This window comes from Paroedura picta, chromosome 5 (genome assembly GCF_049243985.1).
Source record: "Paroedura picta isolate Pp20150507F chromosome 5, Ppicta_v3.0, whole genome shotgun sequence".
NCBI classification, from domain to species: domain Eukaryota; kingdom Metazoa; phylum Chordata; class Lepidosauria; order Squamata; family Gekkonidae; genus Paroedura; species Paroedura picta.
In genome coordinates, this window is record NC_135373.1 from 99,199,217 (window position 1) to 99,217,917 (window position 18,701).

General features: G+C 39.8%; 1 protein-coding gene across 4 annotated transcripts in view; it reads left to right on the forward strand.

Annotated features, from left to right (window-relative positions):
- The window catches only part of MRTFA (myocardin related transcription factor A), a 111,050-nt gene that overhangs the window by 39,436 nt on the left and 52,913 nt on the right, over nt 1–18,701 (forward strand). Inside the window, exon 1 of one of the 4 annotated variants that reach the window (XM_077339400.1) lies at nt 3,249–3,561. The exons of the other annotated variants lie outside the window; for them this stretch is intronic. Coding sequence (XP_077195515.1) covers nt 3,516–3,561 — 46 coding nt within the window. The 5' untranslated portion in view covers nt 3,249–3,515. Of the gene's footprint in view, nt 1–3,248; nt 3,562–18,701 lie in introns of those variants that run through there. 4 annotated transcript variants of the gene reach the window in all.

The window sequence follows — 18,701 nt, forward strand, 5'->3', positions numbered from 1 at the left end:
TGCTGGGACAACCATCATTTCAAATGATCAACTACAATGCCATGTTTTGGTAACATTCTCATTCCTAATCAAATGATGCTGAATTGATTTAATTACTGGGAGACTTTACACCGCATACCTTTTTGTTTGTGTGAGCAGCTTTTGCCTGCTTCAGATGTGGACAGCTATATTGTGTGAATTTGCTGATTGCAGATTTGACCTGAAGTGACTTAAAGGAAATAAGTGTGGCAGTACTTTCTCTTGTATTGTCCAAACTGCATATCCTTTTAAGTTCCCTTGACCCCATCAGAAAGGAACTCTTCAACTGAACAAAGTTGATCCAAGATGGAAAATTGCTTACGGGCAGTTTCTTGCCTTCCAACTACTATATAATATTATTCATTTTAGCTTCCATTGCCTATAGTGCACCATCTAATTTCATCTCCAGCCTTATTAATATAAGGTCTACCAAGGTTTCTGTCTGCGGGCAGCCTTTTTATTTTATTTAGGTCATTTGTACCATTCCAACTACTACTACTACTACTACTACATGCTTCACTGCTACAAAACATTGGCCCAATACTGCATCTGCACTATATTTCCTTGGACCAGGATAGGAAGACAATACTATTAGAATACCATTCCAGGCGTGTGTAGCTAAACAGGGCAGAAGTTATAAATAATGAGGCATCTGAAATTATATCTCCACCTTGTGTTACAGATATTGAATATAACAATTTCAACTTGGTCCAATTTTTAGGAACTATTGTATTATTATTGCAGTGTCTGGAGCCACTGTGCGATTACTGTGCTTGGCCACTGAAGAAGGGCGTTTGGCTGAAATGCATATGGTCAGGGTTGCATTAGATCTATGTTTGATATAATTGTATGACTTTATTTGGATTTAAGGTTATTATTTGGGCCGGTGTTTTAATTTATTTAGAATAGATAAATGTATATTTGATAACACACTTGTTATATATTGAGATACAACATTATTGGGATCTTGAATTTCTTTAACATTTCTGGTTCTTAATATTTAGGTTTTCTCCTCTCTCGTTTTTGCATCCCTGATCACAGAAGGCTTGGTATAACTTTGGTTTCAGCAGAACCTAATCTTGTGAAGTTGGTAACTAATCCCATAGATGCTGCAGACTAGAAGTCTTTCTGTCATGGACTGAAGCAATTCCCTGCCCCTAAAGATGCAGCCTGATGAAGAGTTCGGGAGAACCTAAAAACTTAAATATTATTTTGTCATGTTTTGATTGGATCAAATAAGATACTATATCAATTCTGGTTTTGTAACTTTTAGGGTTTTGGGCTGCCTGGCCTATTTCTAGCCCTGTAAAACTAGAGCTCTTGGATAGTGGTGGGTTCGGCTGTTGCTTGCATCAGAGGGTCACATCACCATTTCCTTGGTGTTCATTCCCAGTACAGTCTTGCTCATCAACAGAAGTTAAATCTTTCATCTGCCTAGAGGCTCTAAGACCTGTGATGGTATCTGTCTGGGACTGCCTTGATTCTTTCTCTTTCATGGCAGCCTGAATGATTGTCCAGGCTGTATGTATTGTTAGTCAGAGAGATATTTAAGAACACGAACCTGCATCAGCTTGTTAATCTCCATTGACATACACAGTTGAGGATTTTTTACTGCAGGGAAAAAAGGAAACTCAGTAGTTGGGAATGTATGGAATTTTAGTCTTGAGATACTTTGTGTAAGGAACGCAGTGCTCCAGGTGATGGAGATTTTCCATACCGCTGCAAAGGATGGGTTGTGGGCTTTTTTGAATGTATGTGACATTATGGAGTATGTTCTTCTGGAGCTGGCAACATATAAAACGTTTTGAGTTTGCCTCCTCCTACTTAGCTAGTACAGCACCATTAATGTGCAAAGTGCATTTTATAGCTACCACTGTACCCATGTGCTATTGATTGTAAGCAGGCTTCCAATCTGTGGATGTGCACAGTATACATTTATGATGCTGAAGAAGTTATAGTTACTAGATCTCTGTGAAAGCCTGGTTGGACAGTTTAGTGTTTAAAAAACAAAAACAAAACTTCAAGTTGTTGACTTGTTTTTGACTTGTAGTAGTGTGTCTGAGATGTTTCTGCTGGGCCTCAGCTTGTGCTTGCATATTCTTTGCATCATTTATTGTCCTTCCAAGGCACTGTGTGAAAATGAAACGGTATGTTTGGTATAGAATCTGTGACTTGCACTTGTAACCAGAGAGCTGAAAGCTGCCAGGCGGTAGCATATCTTTCCCCTGTCCTAGAAATAGAGAATTTTGCCAGAAGTTAATTTGCACATTAAAATACGTAAATTTGAACACTGCTTCATTGTTGAAGGACATAACCACACAACTTCTATGAAGCCATTTGTTCAGTTTCCACTGTGGGAGGTGACTGCTCTTATGGTGATCTACATATAATTAGCAATTAAAATGTCAGTTGCTAATTAATTCAGTATTTTATATGACTGTGGTGCCTACCAGATATATGTAATTATATTACACTGCAGTTCTATAATGTCATGTGTGGGAAATCAGAACTTCGTATAGTAAGAAGTCACATGAAGTGGAACTCCGTATAGTCCAGCAGTACTTGGTTAGTCCCATGGATCCGTATATGTCCTCAACCCAATTATTACCATTCAGATCAGATGATAATCCTTAAAATGGTAGTTACTTGGCTGTGGTGTATTAACACAGCTACCCTGCTGGAATTTACCCTAGAGAACAGTAATTTACTGCTGATACTAATATTTTAGATTCAGGTGGGTAGCTGCCTTGATCTGAAGCAGCAGAACAAAGTTTGAACCCAGCCATCTTAATCAGCCATCTTAATAAAATCTCAGCTATAATTGCCTTCGTGGCAACTACCCCCCCCCCCATATGTAATGGTTCATGAAATTCTATTTCACTGGATCTGAAGAAGTGTGTATGCACATGAAAGCTTATAACTTGAATAAAACTTTGTTGGTCTTAAGGGTGTCACTGGGCGCAAACTTTGTTCTACTTGTTATGTTAATAAATTTCACAGTCAGCTTTCTAAATCTGTAAATATGTAGCCTGGGTCATAGTAAATGCGTAATTTGCAGGAGGGATACTATAAAGTTATGTGAAAGTCTACATTTAGAGTCCCACTGTTTTTTGCATTCCTGGAAGAGGACTGCCTCATCAGTACAGCCCTCTGGGGAATTCAAGAGTTCACATGTAACCTCCTCTTCCTTTTTAAAACAGGAGTGATTGTAGAAAGAATGAGACTCTCCGGGAGATAAAGTCCAGAAGAGATCTTTGCTTCTTGTGATCTTGTTGGCATTTTTTTCTTTCTTTTTAACAGATATTTGATTCTGATTATGCCTGCAGAGTAGATACATTGAGAACTGTCTAGAATGAGGAGTTTGCAGTGATCATCGCATAATATGTAAGGGTTAATTTTAAAAAAGGATACCAGTCTTACTTCCATCTGAAGCCATCCTCTTTACTTTCACTTTATTTTCATTTTCTGGATATTTGTGATTGTGAGAACGAATCCATATGATCCTACTGGAACCAGAAACTCTGATGATGGCAGTCCAATCAGGTAACTTCACTAGTTAAACATTGTTAAAGTTATGTACACTTGTGTATTGTAAGGGGTATAGCAGAATACCTGGTGCTGTACAGAAATAGGTGGCATACTTAAGTACTGTAAATATTTCCACTACTTCAACCTCGAAATTTTCATAGAAAAAAATGTTCTATACTTTGAATAAAGAGAACAATATGGTTATTTCTCTGAAATTCAGACCAAATGGATGCTGAAGTTTGGGTGTAGAAGTCCCATTCTAATCACTAGTTATATATTTGATGACTGAAGAGTTTTTGATTTGGATATTTTTGCAGGGAGCTATTGGAAATAAATTCTTGTGAAAATTACTTCTGTAGTTTTTTTCTCTTGTATCCAATTTTATTGTATTCTTCTCAATGCACAACATGGTTAATTAAAAATGTTTAATCTGTTTTGATACTGTGATATTCTCTTGGTATCTTATTGCTTGTAGGTTCTAGTATTTAAAAACAGGCAATATATAAGACTGCTGAAAGAATGGGAAGGTGCAAGATATTTTCCAGAAGGCCAAGTACTATGTAGCAAGTGTACATGCTTCCTGGTAGAAGAAATGAAGACGAGAGTTGTTGCCAGAGGCATTTAGCTGCTTTAAGATGGAGGCATAACGGAGGACTACATTGCCTGTTTGGCATGATTTATCAGTGTAGTGCAAACTTAAATGGACTCTGGGGAATGGTAGAAGACAGGAAGGCCTAGAGGATCATTGTCCATCGGGTCGCAATGGGTCGGACATGACTTTGCACCTAACAACAACAAATCAGTGTAGTTCTTATGTTGGGTTCTCAGTTCAAGATGAGGATAATGCTGGGCCTTGAGAATATGCGGTATAAACTCATCTCATGAGAGTAGCATAGACCACTTTCCTTCAGTGGTAAGCAGAAATATATGCAGGAAGGGAAAGTATTGTGTTCAACAGGACAGGTGTTACACATCTGTTGTAGCTAACCTTAGGTTACCTGTGGTGATGTTAAAATTCATATATCCATTTCTCATATTTATATAGATTCAAGTGGGTAGCTGTGTTGGTCTGAAGTAGCACAACAAAATCAGAGTCCAGTGGCACCTTTAAGACCAACAAAGATTTATTCAAGGTGTGAACTTTCAAGTGCAGGCACTCTTCCCCAGACTACTGAACTACCATTAGTGTGGGGAAGTGTGCCTGCACTTGAAAGCTCATGCCTTGAATAAATCTTTGTTGATGTTAAAGGTGCTATTGGACTCTGGTCATATTTATATGCTGTTGGTCTTCCAAGGAACTCAGGATGATGTGCATGGATTTAAGAATTTGCCCATTCTCTCTTTATGTCATCCATTCTGGGGATGCTCTTAGTTGTAAGGCATTATGTGAAGGTGGACTTGAAGATCCAAGGTGTGGAATAGCTGAAAAACAGAGGTGATACTGGTTGTTCTCACTGGTTGTTGTTTAAAACTACTTCAGTGGTGCAACACTGTTTCTATGTGGTTAAAATTTATGGAGAAGTTACTCTGTCATGTTGAATGTATCATGGTTGTCAGCTTCCCAGTTAAAAAAATTGGTTCCAGTTATTTAAGTGTAGTCCTCTTTTGCATATACAAGAGGATTTTTTAAAATGAAGTTCACTTCCTTGTTCTGTGTTCTGCTGTATTAGCCCCAGGTCTTCTTCAGGATGCAAGGTAAATTTCACGGGAATGATCAAGTTTAAGTTCATTGTATGGTAAATTAGAAACAACTACTATCACTCATTTTTATCATTTATTTTAGTATCATTTTCAGTGCAGTGTTTGTACTTTCACATTTTGTGAGGTATACTGATATGTCCATTATAGAGATGGGTACATGAAGCCAAAAGATAAAGAGAAATTGATCCAGAAGGACCCACTGAACCTAAAGGAAGGCCTCACTGTCCATGTTGGACTCGTGGTTGTTCCCTAGAATTTTGGTTATGGCAAGGTTGTCTTTTTCCTTTGCTGAGTCTTTCTAGTAGCAAATTGTCCTCATCCAGAATTGACCTTTCCCGGGAGGACAGCCTCTGATTCTGTATATACTGAAAATAATGGCAGAAGTCTCACCCCCCCCCCCCAAGTGATAGTTGCATATTAGCAAAAGGTAATTCTTGCAGTCATGGAGGAGTTCTGAATGGGTTGCTCTTAACCATTCAAGGATTTCTATTCTGAGGCATGTGATGAATTGAGAAGTATTTGTACTCTTATAAAAGTGTTCTTTCTGTACCTTGCCACACTTGGCTAATGATGGCTGTGAATAGGTTACCAGAAGTGCTGCCCCTCTGAATGCTGCGTCCTGCTAAAGTATTCTATCACTCAACATAAATATGCTGCAATTATTCTGGAGCAACTTTACTCAGATTCTCTTTGTGTTTTGGGTCTTGTAGTCAAACTTGCTTAGGAAAAATGGTATTGTCTAAAAGTCCCACTTGCTGTGATTCTGGTATTTTTTTTACACATCGCTGATGAGATGGGGGGAAACAGAGATATGTAAAGATTCTTAATGTGGGGGTAGTTCCCTCTGCAGATTAATTTGATTTGTTCTTGTTTTTTCTTCAGAAGATTCCCAGCATATCCAATGTATTTAGTATGTGTGGGATTTTTAAACACTGTTGGTTCCCAGGCTGCTTCTTCCTCAAATCTTGTCCTTCAACCTCTGTTTGTCTAATGCTGAAAATCAATGCTTCTATCTTAGATTAACCAGAAAGAGTTGCACAATTATGAGGCACTTCCTTGGAATTTCTCAAATAGGATGATCAGTGTGGAATCCTCTCACCCTTGACTCTTTCATGGAAGGCATTTTCCAAACAGCAGATTGTCAAGGCTAGTGTTGCCACATAACAAAACTTAAGTATCTTTGTGAAAGTATAAATGACAGTGGTAGTCATGACTAAGAGATAATTGACAAGTCATTGTTGATGGCATCCTTTGCTAACTATAACAATGGGGAGAAGTGGTGTTGAGGAAGCAAAACTTGTTTCAAAAGCGTTGTGACCCGCTTGATACTGAATGGGAGTCTTTTAGAGGCCAGTGCAGAAGAATTTTCAGGGTCATGAGCATCTAATCATCATAATGTCTGTGCCCAATGCAGATAGAGATGATTGCTGAAAAGCTATGAGATTACCACAGTTCTACAAATGGGATAGTGTACGATAAATATCACAAATATTAGCTACTTTTAATATTGCAAGCAGGCTTCTTGAAATGTATATTTAGGGACAACTAGAAATCTTCTATTTTTAATCCTCTCTTTTCTGTGAGGATCTTGGAATGCTGTGTACCTGATTCTCCCTTTCTCCCCATCTTATCTTTTGCCACAAGGGTAGCTAGCTTTACAGTTTGCTTCATAGTTGAATAGAGATTTGCGCCTTGGTTTCCCTTGTACTATATCACTGAAAGCCAGTACACATAATACACCATTTCCGGCTCTTCTTCCAAGGACAGCAAGGTCTTGGCCTCCCTTCCTTAATTTTACCCTTATAGCCTATCCTGTGAGGTAGGTTCAAATGAGAGAATGCAACAGGCCCAAGGTCCCTCCCAGACCCCAACCAGTCTACTATGCAAGCTGCCCTTAGTAAAAATCTAAATCAGGCTTGAGAATTGTGCACGAACAGTGCCAGGCTGTTTCACTGAAACAACGCAGCTTGGTGCTTGAATGCATGAACCATGAGTGTTCCATTAAAATCTGAACTTAGACATGACAATATTGACCATGCTTAGATATGACTTTCTGTTAGCCTCAGCTATGCATCTGTGATTTGCGGATAATGCCGGCACAATTTACCAAGTTTTGTCAAGATTGCTTTGGATTCTTACAGAAACTGCTACGTTCTAAAATTATAATGATTTTTGGCTCAGCTTCTTTGAATGGTTGAGTCGTGTCCTCCCCCCCCCCTCTGGTTGTCTTCTTTTGTACAAAATGTACAGTTAAAGCTCAGGAAATCGCTGTTGTTGCGATTGAATCCACTTCAGACATTCTCCACATTTCTCACAAACCACAAATGCCCACACTAATTTTTTCCACTTATAGACTGACAGACTCCTTCTACATGTATAAAATGTAGGCATTAACCAGTGGCAAACGGAACATTTCTCAAGGCTCCTTTAGACACTCAGGAGAAACAACAAGAGAAGAAATGGTCCATGCTTCTTTCCCCCAGGAGTTACCTTAAGGATGAAAGATGCTATCTCCCTTCTTTGGACAGCATTCATAAGTATGGGGAGAGGAGATGTGATTTATTATCCTTTCTCTTGCTCTTGAATATTCAGAATGGATGTAGCTTTGTAACATAGAACTATAACTTTGTGATTCATCCCTGATGCTGGAAATCGCCATCAAGTTGCAGCTAACTTACGGCAACCCATTGGGGTTTTCAAGAGAAGAGGGGAGCAGAGGTGGTCTGTCTTTGTCTGCCTCTGCATAGCAACCCTTGTCTGCCTCTGCATAGCAACCCTGGATCTCTCATCCAAATACCAATTAGGTTTGACTCTGTTTAGCTGCTGAGATCTGATGGGACTGGACTAGATGGGCTATCCAGGTCAGGGCTGTAGCATCCATGTACGAACTAAATAAGCAACTTTCTCGGCTAATGCTTGGATGCAATGGTCAAGTGTCTGAGGGAGAACAAAGTGGTGTTGGTTGGTAGCCCTGAGAGCAGGAAGAGCAATGCCCACTCTGAATTGAACAAATCTGGTTCTGGCAGAGTATGTTAGGAGTTATTCATTTAGTGTTGAAATTGCCCTTTACAGCATGCTTAGTTACAGTGATTCATGTTATGGCAACCTTAATGGCAGATTACTGTGTGACACACCCTCTCTGGGGCTGCCTGGAAATTTCTAGCCATCTTGGAAGTCAGCATGGAAATTTTAGCTGGTCCAAAGTGTGGCAGCTCCTATATTATCTGGAATGAACCACCATGTCATATTATGCTGTCTTGAGATTTTTGTGCTGGTCATTGATTTGTTCCATTCCAGGAGCTGGTTATTTTAACACCCTGAGACAAACATACTTGAAGGACCATTGCTCCCAGCATAAACCTTTGTGGCTGCTCCGATCATTCCAGCGGTCACTCCTACATGTCTACACATGAAGTTACCTTCTGCTGAGTCAGGTCCTTGGTCCCCCAAACTGGGTATTGTCTGTTCTGACAGGCAGAGACTCTCCAAGGACTCTGGTAGAAGCCTTTGATGTCCCCTGCTGAACCTCTCCCATCCTGTACTTTTCTTTCTGCTAACTTCAGAGGCAAATTTCTTCTGGCCTTATGGGGCCCTGCAGAGATCTCATGTATATACAAAATTGGGAGAGTAATGATATTGAGTAGTATTTGGTTTTCAGGGCATTGGATTTTTATAGAGAGTGTTGTTGTTAAGAATGCCTCTCATATGTTTTCTTGTCATCATTACAACAGACCTATAAAGTAGTTCATTGTCTATCTCCACAGATAAGGGCCTGCAAATACATTTCAGGGGAACTGAATCGTGGGAGAAATAAGTTAGGATGACTGACTCTTTTCCCCCCACCCTTTCTCCTCCTCCTCCTCTTCTTCAGCAAGAACTCTGCCCTGCACAGGGCATTCTGTTTGCATCCCTACTTTAAAGAGATCTGTTACTACTCTTAAGTATCTGAACTTAAGAACTGCTGCTATGATTGGAAAGCCTGAATGTTTAAGGTTGTTTTTATTGTATGCACTTTTTGTGTGTGTGGGGAATTGATTAAAACTTCTTGAGTTCTTAATGCAACTAGAGTTTAGGATGTTATAAGAACAATGGGGTATTTTTTTGGGGTGGGGGTGAGGAAGGAAGGACCATTTGTCACAGATTCCTGAGCAGCAAGGTTTAGAATTGACTTATACTGCACTCCAAGATTGCTAAAAATAAATCTGAGAATTAATAGATTGTTTGAGCAGTCTAATAAACTGTATAAACCTTAGTTTCACCATTCAAGTATGCTAGGTCAGACATCCAACCAATTTAGGACAGTTACCATACATCAGAATTGTTCTGAATTCTTCTAAGAACATTCAGTAACATCCTGAATCATTTACACAGAGTGTAAAAGGAGATTAAAACCATCATCCACACAAAGGAATACATGGTAGGAGATTAAAATGGAATTAGTTTGTATCCAAGAAGCTGTTCCTGGATACATCTCTCTCAAAGCAGTCCCTAATTCTTTTTCTCGAACTGAGTCGGCTTGTTCAAATTCTTTTATTTCCTGCATTGACTATGCTCTACTTAAATGACTCCTCCTCCCCCCTTTTCTGTAGGTGAAACTATCTGTTAATGGGAGCATCAGGTGAATCTTCCAGCCAATAAAGTTAATAGAAAGATAAAGAACCAAAACTGTGATACAAACACATAGACTGAAAACAGTTCTTGATATAGTATAAAAGGCCTTTGTATAGTGACAATTTATATTTTACATTCACAAATGAGACTGGTTAGGTGATACCCTGTGACAATCTATTTTGCATTTTTAGAGGTAAAACAGAGGACACAGTGTGAGTAAAGTTCCTTTAGCAATATAAAGAGCTTACATATTTAGCCCTGGGTTGAAGGTGAAAGCTTTCCTTTAAATTTGAATCAGACTGCATTTAGTAATCTTCATTTTCACTTTCAAATAACATATCAGTGTGTTTGGCTCATCATGCTGAGCCATGAACAAGATTCCGAACAGGACATGGGAATTCTCAGCAAAAAGTCTGAAAATTAGTAGTTAAGGACAGGTTTTGATGCTAGACAAACATCCCCTGAAGCCAATAACAAATACAATAGAGGAAGCCATTCCGCACCTGTTAAATATAGTGAAATGCTTACCTTAGGTAGTCGTTATATTCCGACTGATTTGCATGACATTGCTAACATCCAGTGTCCAGGCAGCAAACAGCTGACTACATCTTCCATTTTAAAGCGCTAGTTGGGGAATTGCATAAAGTGGATTCCCCAAACTAAAAGCACTTTCCCCCAGCGGACAACCAGCACACTACACGCTAAAGAAACGTATGGAGGCGAAGAAGCGTTATCTCCGCCTTCAATGTCCTGCCCTCGCACCCGCCTCCCTTCTCCCGGGGATGGGATTTTTTTTAAGCAAATGGCCTGGAGCAATGAATAAGCATACAAGTGGGCAAAAAAATCCCCCCCCCAAAGTTGCCACACAAAGCATGTCTCTCTACAGTTTCCACCCGCCCAAAAATCAGAAACAAGATTAATTTTTAAATGATTCAAGACTCGTGATTCCATAATCAGGTGGCATTATAAAAAGCACTATGTATCTATGATTAGATGCATAAGCATTTCAATGGAAAACTATTGATTAAGGGGATTGGCTGTCTGGCTTGATTGACAGGCAGAAGAGAGTCACGTATAAACAGCATTGTTTTCTTCCGCCATTTCCAGCCACGCTTGTGGGGTGTAAGAAGTGCAAAAAAGGTGGCAGACTGTAGTGAGATGACAAGAAGGTCAGATTGGCCAGAGGTGTAATGCTATTTTTTTCGATTTGTGGAAGTGCCCTGATTATTTTACCAGTATTAGATTGGCTGATTTGCCAAATAACCTTTGATCCTTCAAACCCATGAAGCCTGTTCAGAAGGAAAGAGTGTGAAGGGGGAATAGTGTTGGTCTATATTATATATATGTGTGTGTGTCTCTGTGGATGGATGGATGGATGGATGGATGATAGTCGTATCCTTTGGAGATCAAAGTGGTTTGCGGCATCGTTCTCCTCCATTTTACCCTCACAACAACCTTGTGAAGCTGGTGAGGCTGAAATGGTGTCTGGCCTGAGGTCAGCCTGCAAGGTTCCAAAGCAAAGTGGTGTTTTGAAGCTGGATCTCCTGAATCCTAATCCAGCACTAATCCCTACATCACTTTGGCTGTCTTGCTTTGTGAATGAGCTTCTGTCCTCCTTGTTCACTGAGATTCTCTTAAGAGGCCTTTGGCCACATCCAATGTTACTCTGATAAGATCTGCAAGAGTCAGAGAAGGGCGTGCAAGGTTGAGCTATTTAAGAGGGCTTTTTATGCAGGAGGTAGGGCTGCACTGTAACAATATGGTTCAGAAAGAAGCTTGTGCTACATGGTTCTGAACTGCATAGATTTGTACTATGTAATGTTTGATTCCAATGGGTCGCTGTGTTGGTCTGAAGCACCTTTAAGAACAACAAAGATTTATTCAAGGTGTGAGCTTTTGAGTGCAGGCATCTTCCTCTGACTAAATGAACAGCCATCATAACTATGGAGATATAAGGCAAAAGCAAATTGTGGCAAATTAGTAAACTGTCATAATATCCAAATTAAGCCATTTTAGCAAAAAATTATCATATGGCATCAGATGGCTTAATGTAATGACTGCTTTTACTTAATGTGTCATAGTCATACTCGTGCCGTACTTTTTTCCTGTTTATTGATTTATTCTTTGTTATCTGCCTTGAGTACCAGTGAGTAAGGCAGGCTCTAAATATCATAAATGAATAATTTCTGCTGCTTATCTTGTGCAATTCCTTGAATCTGCATTTGCCTTGAATCTGCATTTGTTGCTGTCATCCAAAAACATTTAGTTCATAGGGTATTTGTGAGTCCTGGTTGACAATGGCTGTTTAATTGGACATGCATCAGAGAACAGCTTCCTTGTATGTTTTTGCTATATATTAGATGTGAATGAATGTCCAGTCCACTGTTACATGTTTTTTCTGTGATTAATATGGATGTAGTTGCAGCAGGTGTGATAGTTGCATGAAATGTGAAGCACTGTTTTGCTGGTGGAGGAATTCTTATCACTGCAATAAGTATATGGCCACATCTGTTCAGAGTTTGAACCATGATGCATTAAGATTATTTCCACTTTCCTGTGTTAGAAGCATGCCTGTGATCAGTAGCTGGAATTGTTGGGCTCTCCCAAGCAAGAAGCAGCAGAATTCTTTCTTGTGATGGTTGAAACTTCCTGGTTCATATCAGCAATATGGAACTCCTGTGTTTGTACAAGAAATGGAGTATCAGCTCTACACAATTTATTAAGTAGTTCCATCTACAACATATTTGCATTTTACTAGCTTTATTTCCCTTAATCTATGTGTGCCAAGCCTTTCATTGTTTCTGTGATAGATTAAAGGAAAAAGCTATTCATTGGCCAGGCATTCCTTAATTCCCTTCCAATTCCTTTCACTGTGAAAATAAATATTATTATTTATGGATATTATTGTCTATCAGATTTTCCACTCTGATTCATTAGTTCTATGTGATAGCCTAAATGAAACTTAATGTTTTTTTTTCTATCCTGCTCTACTGAAAGTTTTAGAGAGAATGGAGTATTTATTAAACATGCATTCAAAACTGCCTGGATTACTTTTATTGATAAAGGAAGGAAGCATACTTAGATGCTACCCTTATGGGGTCTCATTAATTAACTTGCTTGGGGCGGGGGGGGGGAGTCAGAGTGATTTCACTGGTAACGGATCTGAATGATTCTGGACAGTCTATTGCTTGTAGTGTAATTATTAACGGAGTAAAAAACATTAGAGAGCTGGAAACAACCCAATAGATGACCTAGTTCTTTTCCTAAAACAGGAAATCCTGAGCTGAAAATATCTCTACAGCTGTTTAGCCAGACTTTTCTCATAGGTCTCAGAGGAGAATTCTGTAACACTCTAGACATCTGGTTAAGCTTTCTCCTATTACTAGGTGTAAAGATGGCACAGTGTAGGAAATAGAATTGGTTATACTGCTCAGTACTCCAGAGAGTCTCACAGTCTAACAACTTTGTCATGGATACCCTTGCATTCCTTGTATTATGCTAACACACCTCTTGGGTCTAGAGCACCCCCTGCTGTCCCAGTGTTTTATTTAAAACGTAGCTCTACCTACTTGTCCAGTGTGCCATCCTCAGCAACCAGACTTGTTTCTTCTGGCACAGTTTGAATGGTAAAAGAATATTTTATTGGCAATCTGGATTTTATCACCAGGGAAGTTCTGCAGGAGGAACCGTGAAACATGTAGCACTGGCTCAAATACAATCCCATAGTCAGGAACTGTTCTAAAGTGCCACCAAAGGAAAGCAGTCCAAGAAACTGCTGAAGTATTTAGAGGTAAAGCTATGGTGTCTTCATTCCACATGTTTGTAATTGAAGATTCTTTTTCCTCCCTGATTTGCAAGCCCAAATGTGCATAAGAAAATATCATTGCTATAGAAATATAAATATCAGTATTAATACGCCTGTACGCCTTTGGGGATTTTACACAGACGTTTTGTGACCCGCCACGAGCCATTGGGAGTGGCGGGTAAAAAAATCTAATAAATAAACAAACATATACATAGACTTCTTTTGTTTATCCTTTAAAAAAAGCCCTGTAAAATGGGTTAAGCTGATAATGACTTGCACAAGGAATAGTGATCACAATGGGCATTTGAATCTTGGTCTGGCTTGTTGAACACTTGAAAAATGTATTCTGAGAACACAGGCATGCTGTGATTTGTTTAAATATTTTACAGATAAAAAAACTGACATCTGGCACAACCTGGACACTCACTAGTTTGTCCAGTCACACAAAGTTATTTCGAGCATAGATTAGTCCTCCGCATGTTTGGGGCCAGAACAGCTGAGCGTATCTAACCAGCATCTTTGTATCCAGCTTTTTAATTATTTTTCCCCTTTTTACTGGGCAAATGTTATTTAAAAGCTCTGCTAATTATAGTGATTGCTCCATCTCTAGAAAAGGCTTCATAATAAAGACAGACATGCTGTTATAAATGCAAAACAGATGCAGGCAGGCTGTTCTAAATCATGATTTCTCTGAATGTTTAGAACCTGAAACCGTAGTTTGACACCTGAATTATAGATAGTGTAAAGCAGGAGTAGTCGACCTGTGGTCCTCCAGATGTCCATGGACTATACTTCCCATGAGCCCCTGCCAGCATTTGCTGGCAGGGGCTCATGGGAATTGTAGTCCATGAACATTTGGAGGATCACAGGTTGACTATCCCTGGTGTAAAGTCAACCATGGTTTGGTATGTCATCTGAATTGAACTAATGTGAGGATTACTTTAAAAATAAATATAGGTGAGTAATAGCATAAAGCTAATTCTCCCTTTTGATTGTGTCTTGCTAAAAACTAGTAATGGTAGACAGTCTGCAATTTATCAGAAATGTCTATTTAATTTCCTTTAAAACAAATTAACTCTGCATAAGGCCTACACTGTAAGACGCTAGAGTTTCCATAGCTTTTTGATTCTCTCTTGTCCCTGTTTGGGAGCAGGTGAGGGCCATTTTTGATGGAGAATCAGTGGGCAGGAGAAGGGTTTTAACTTTCTCCCATCTGTCCAAACACACACAAGTAGGCTGTGAACTTGGAAGTGAGTGACCCATAGGCAGTGAGTGACCCATGGGGGAACATGGCAGGGTGGACCCCCCCTCTGTCCCTGTGTCACACAAGAAAAGGAAGATTTTAATTAAGAAAACAATCAGCTGCACCTCTGCTAGCATTTTGCGGCGTCTGGAAGTGATACTAGGCACACAGAAAAGGAACAGGTCGGTTCCCCAATTAGAGTTATGAACTCTGCTCAGTTCACCTTTCTGAATGCATATAACATTCCTAGGCGTGCTATGGTATGGAGAGCCTTATTCCAGTGTGTGGAAGCCTTCCAGTGCTTTAGCTAGTACCTTTTACTTTCAAGTTTATGAATCAGATTGTTATTTTAGTTTACATATCTGGAAGTAAAACTGACTTTCCCCAAGTTTATTGCCCATAACTGAGCATGAATTTATATATATTGGCTGCCTCTAATGCATAATAAAAAGGGTCAGTGGGACACCTCTGGCTGGTCACCCCTTCCCACATAAGTGTTTTACAAGCAATCCCATGCAGGATTTCTCAAGTAAAAACATTAAATAAATGGGATTAGACTGAAGTAATTCTGCATAGGATTGAACTGTCAGTGCTACCTGTTTGCATGAATGAACAGTCTTGTTGATAAATTAACTCTTTTTAAACAAGGGAAAGCTTTAGCATAAAGGTATTTTTAAGTTCAGTTGTTTAGAATAAAAACACTTATAATGGATGGAAAATAGCTGCTTCAGAAAGGTCTTTGCTGAGGCAGCAAACTTTTAAAAATAAAATGAATACATTGCAGATTTCTAAGAAATACATAGAATATATAGAACATTAAGCACTAAATAAGTAAGCATTCACACACAACAGATTTCTGTAGCATACCAATGAAAATGAGGCCCTGTATTATCTACTGGAGACCAGGGGAAATAGATTTTGTTGTTGTTGTTAAACCTTCAGAATTAAGAGGGAGAAACAGATTCTGATCTCACTTGGGGGGGTTATTTCAGAGCCTTGGGATTATTAAATAGAAAACCTATGTTCCTAGCAGTTGAGAATTTCATTTCCTGTAATGGGGGAATATAAAGTAGGGCTTGACATTAGTTGAATGAAGCTCAGACAAAGATAGAGGGTCTTGGAATCTTGACTGTGAAAGTCTTCCATGCAATCAACAACTTAATTAGGTCCAGAAGAACCTGGACAATAAGTATTGTTGCTGCAAAACTAGCTATGCTATGTTGATCAAGAGACAGAAAATGGTTGTCTTTTGTTGCTGGATCTGCTGAGTTGTCTCCAAGATAGAGAATACCATGCTATAGTCAGAGCTCACGGTTACACAAGTATGGAGAGTTTTCCTCATATTGCACAAGACAGAGGCTGTGCAACAATTGCTGTTGTGATCTAGATTAGCGTTCCCCAACCTGTGGGTCTCGGACCACATGTGGTCCTTCGACTAATTGGAGGTGGGCCCTGAAGGACACCTTCTCCCCCCCCCCCGGCCCTTTAGAACACACTTTGGGTGTCCTTGTCTCCCATCACTCCCAGATGGGACTATCTCGTTGCAGAGAAACAAGCTCAGGGTTCCCATTGATTTGTCATTGTCATGAGTTAAAATTTCCATGAAAATAAAACGTTCCTTATGTTAATTGTTGTGGCGTGTCTGTATCTTATTTTGAAGGGATGTTTAAACATTACCATAGCGATCAGAGAGCGTTAGGGCAGTGGTTGAGAGTAGAGGAGTAAACTACCCCCCCCCCTCGGGCCTCAGTAAAAGGCGTTGAGTGGTCCCCGGTGAGTGGTCCCCAGAGTTGAGTGGTCCCTGGTGATAAAAAGGTTGGGGACCACTGATCTAGATCATGTAGATTTCTAAACCCCCTTTCCCACAGGCATGAAGCTGATGTACATGACTTTGTAAATAAATCACAGGAGAACCAGAATTTATTCCATGCACAAATACAGAACAAGCAACTTAACAGAACATTATTCTGAACTAGCTTCAACTAGCCATGGACATCTGGAGGGCCGCAGTTTGACTACCCCTGATTTAGACTTTCCACATGACCTGCTCATCAGCATAGTAAGCAGATTTTAAATGTTAATATCCTGTGTGGATACACACAGTCAGAAAGGTTTCCAACATGGGAATTGGCCTTTCTGTCTGATGGTATTGGTTTTAGAGCGAAATCAAGGTAGTTGACATCGCTCGGAACTTGTGGGGCTATGGAAACAATCCAGTGAGACTCCAGAACAGCCAGAAGGGGTTCCACCCTCTGTGTAGATGAAGCACTGAAATAAATGTTGCATTTAGTTTGTTTGATCAAGGGTGGCTTGCTTTAGTATATACACCCCAAGTACTTGAAATAAGTTTCCACAGAGGCTGAATTGAATGTCCTTTGGGGAATGGATGCATCGTAAAATTGAAGGGCAGTGGCAATCTGTCTGTTAGGTTTAGAGTACACTTTGGCAGTTGTAAAATCTTAAATGCAGTTGTAAAATCTTAAAACCTTGTGATGTAATGAAAGTACCATGGGAAAGGAAGTGGGGAGGAGTATAGATGTGAGGAAGCTCGGAGTTTTTCAGGCTTCAGCAGCTATACTTGCACCTACAGTTCATGCTATTTAAAGTTTATGCAGAAGTTGCAGAATGCAGCCTAAAGTTAGGGTGGAAGTACATCCCCCCTGTGTGTGTGTGCGCACACACATATTATGGGGGCAGGGGTTGCTGCTATAAAGCCTTGTAGCAGCTGGGCAGATATCCAGATTCCCAGGCTGGCTGACTCTTGCCCCTAAGACAAACTGTGAGTAGAGTTTCTTTTTGGCCACCTGTCCATCATGGCTAGGTAGCTCCTGAGCTGCTGGAGCAGCTGCGGCCAGTTGCCTGGAAGGATAAGTTTATAAGCAGCACACTTTGGGCAGGCACGTACAGTGCCGCATACTTAGCAGTTTTACCCAGTCTCATGGAAGGTCATTGTAGGCAGCAAGTTGGGTTCCTATGAACATCCCAAGTTTAAGTAGTATGCGTGTGATAATGCACAAGTAGTTTCAGGTAGTCATGTCAGAATGGAATTGTGATTTCCCTTTTGTGTTTACAGTTACTCGGGTATAGATATTTATGTAGGTCTTGATTTTTGCAAAGATTGTTGTAAAATGTAGATGTATAAGGACAATTTTTAAGAACTAGTTAGTCCTATCCAGTCCTCTGTCCTTGCTCAACAAGAGCCTTGGATTTCTCAGTAGGCAAAAGATATTTTTTTTGTTCTCAGGAGCAAAATTAGTCTGTTCTCGCCTGGTTGGATCAAGACCGACTTGTCTTGATCTTTGTCATGTAGCTGTTTGTTGTGAAGTACAAGCACTTAAGTCTCCTTGTGTAGTAATTATTATGAATCATTTCTGTTTGCAAAAAGAGGATTGATTTATGGCAATCCACAAGCAAGCAGAAGACGACGTATCTCCTGATATGCAGTTTTTAAAGGCCAGGGTAAAGGAGCACATATTGTGGGCAATTACTAGTGCAGGAGTGGCCAAATTGCATGCTGGCAGAGGCTGATGGTAATTGTAGTCTATGGACATCTGGAGCGCCACGGTTTGCCACTCTTGCACTAGTGCAATCCTATGCAAAGTTAACTCCAGTCTGATCCTGTTTGTTTCAGTGCATTTAGACTGGAATAACTCTGCATAGGGTTACATAGTTAGATTTTTGTATTAGGTAGATTTGATAATCCTCTGATCAGATTTCATTGGTTATGACATGAGGGAGAAGAGGGCATTCTTCCTTTCTCATCTCAAAATGCATTTATGGAAGTGAGTTCTGCAG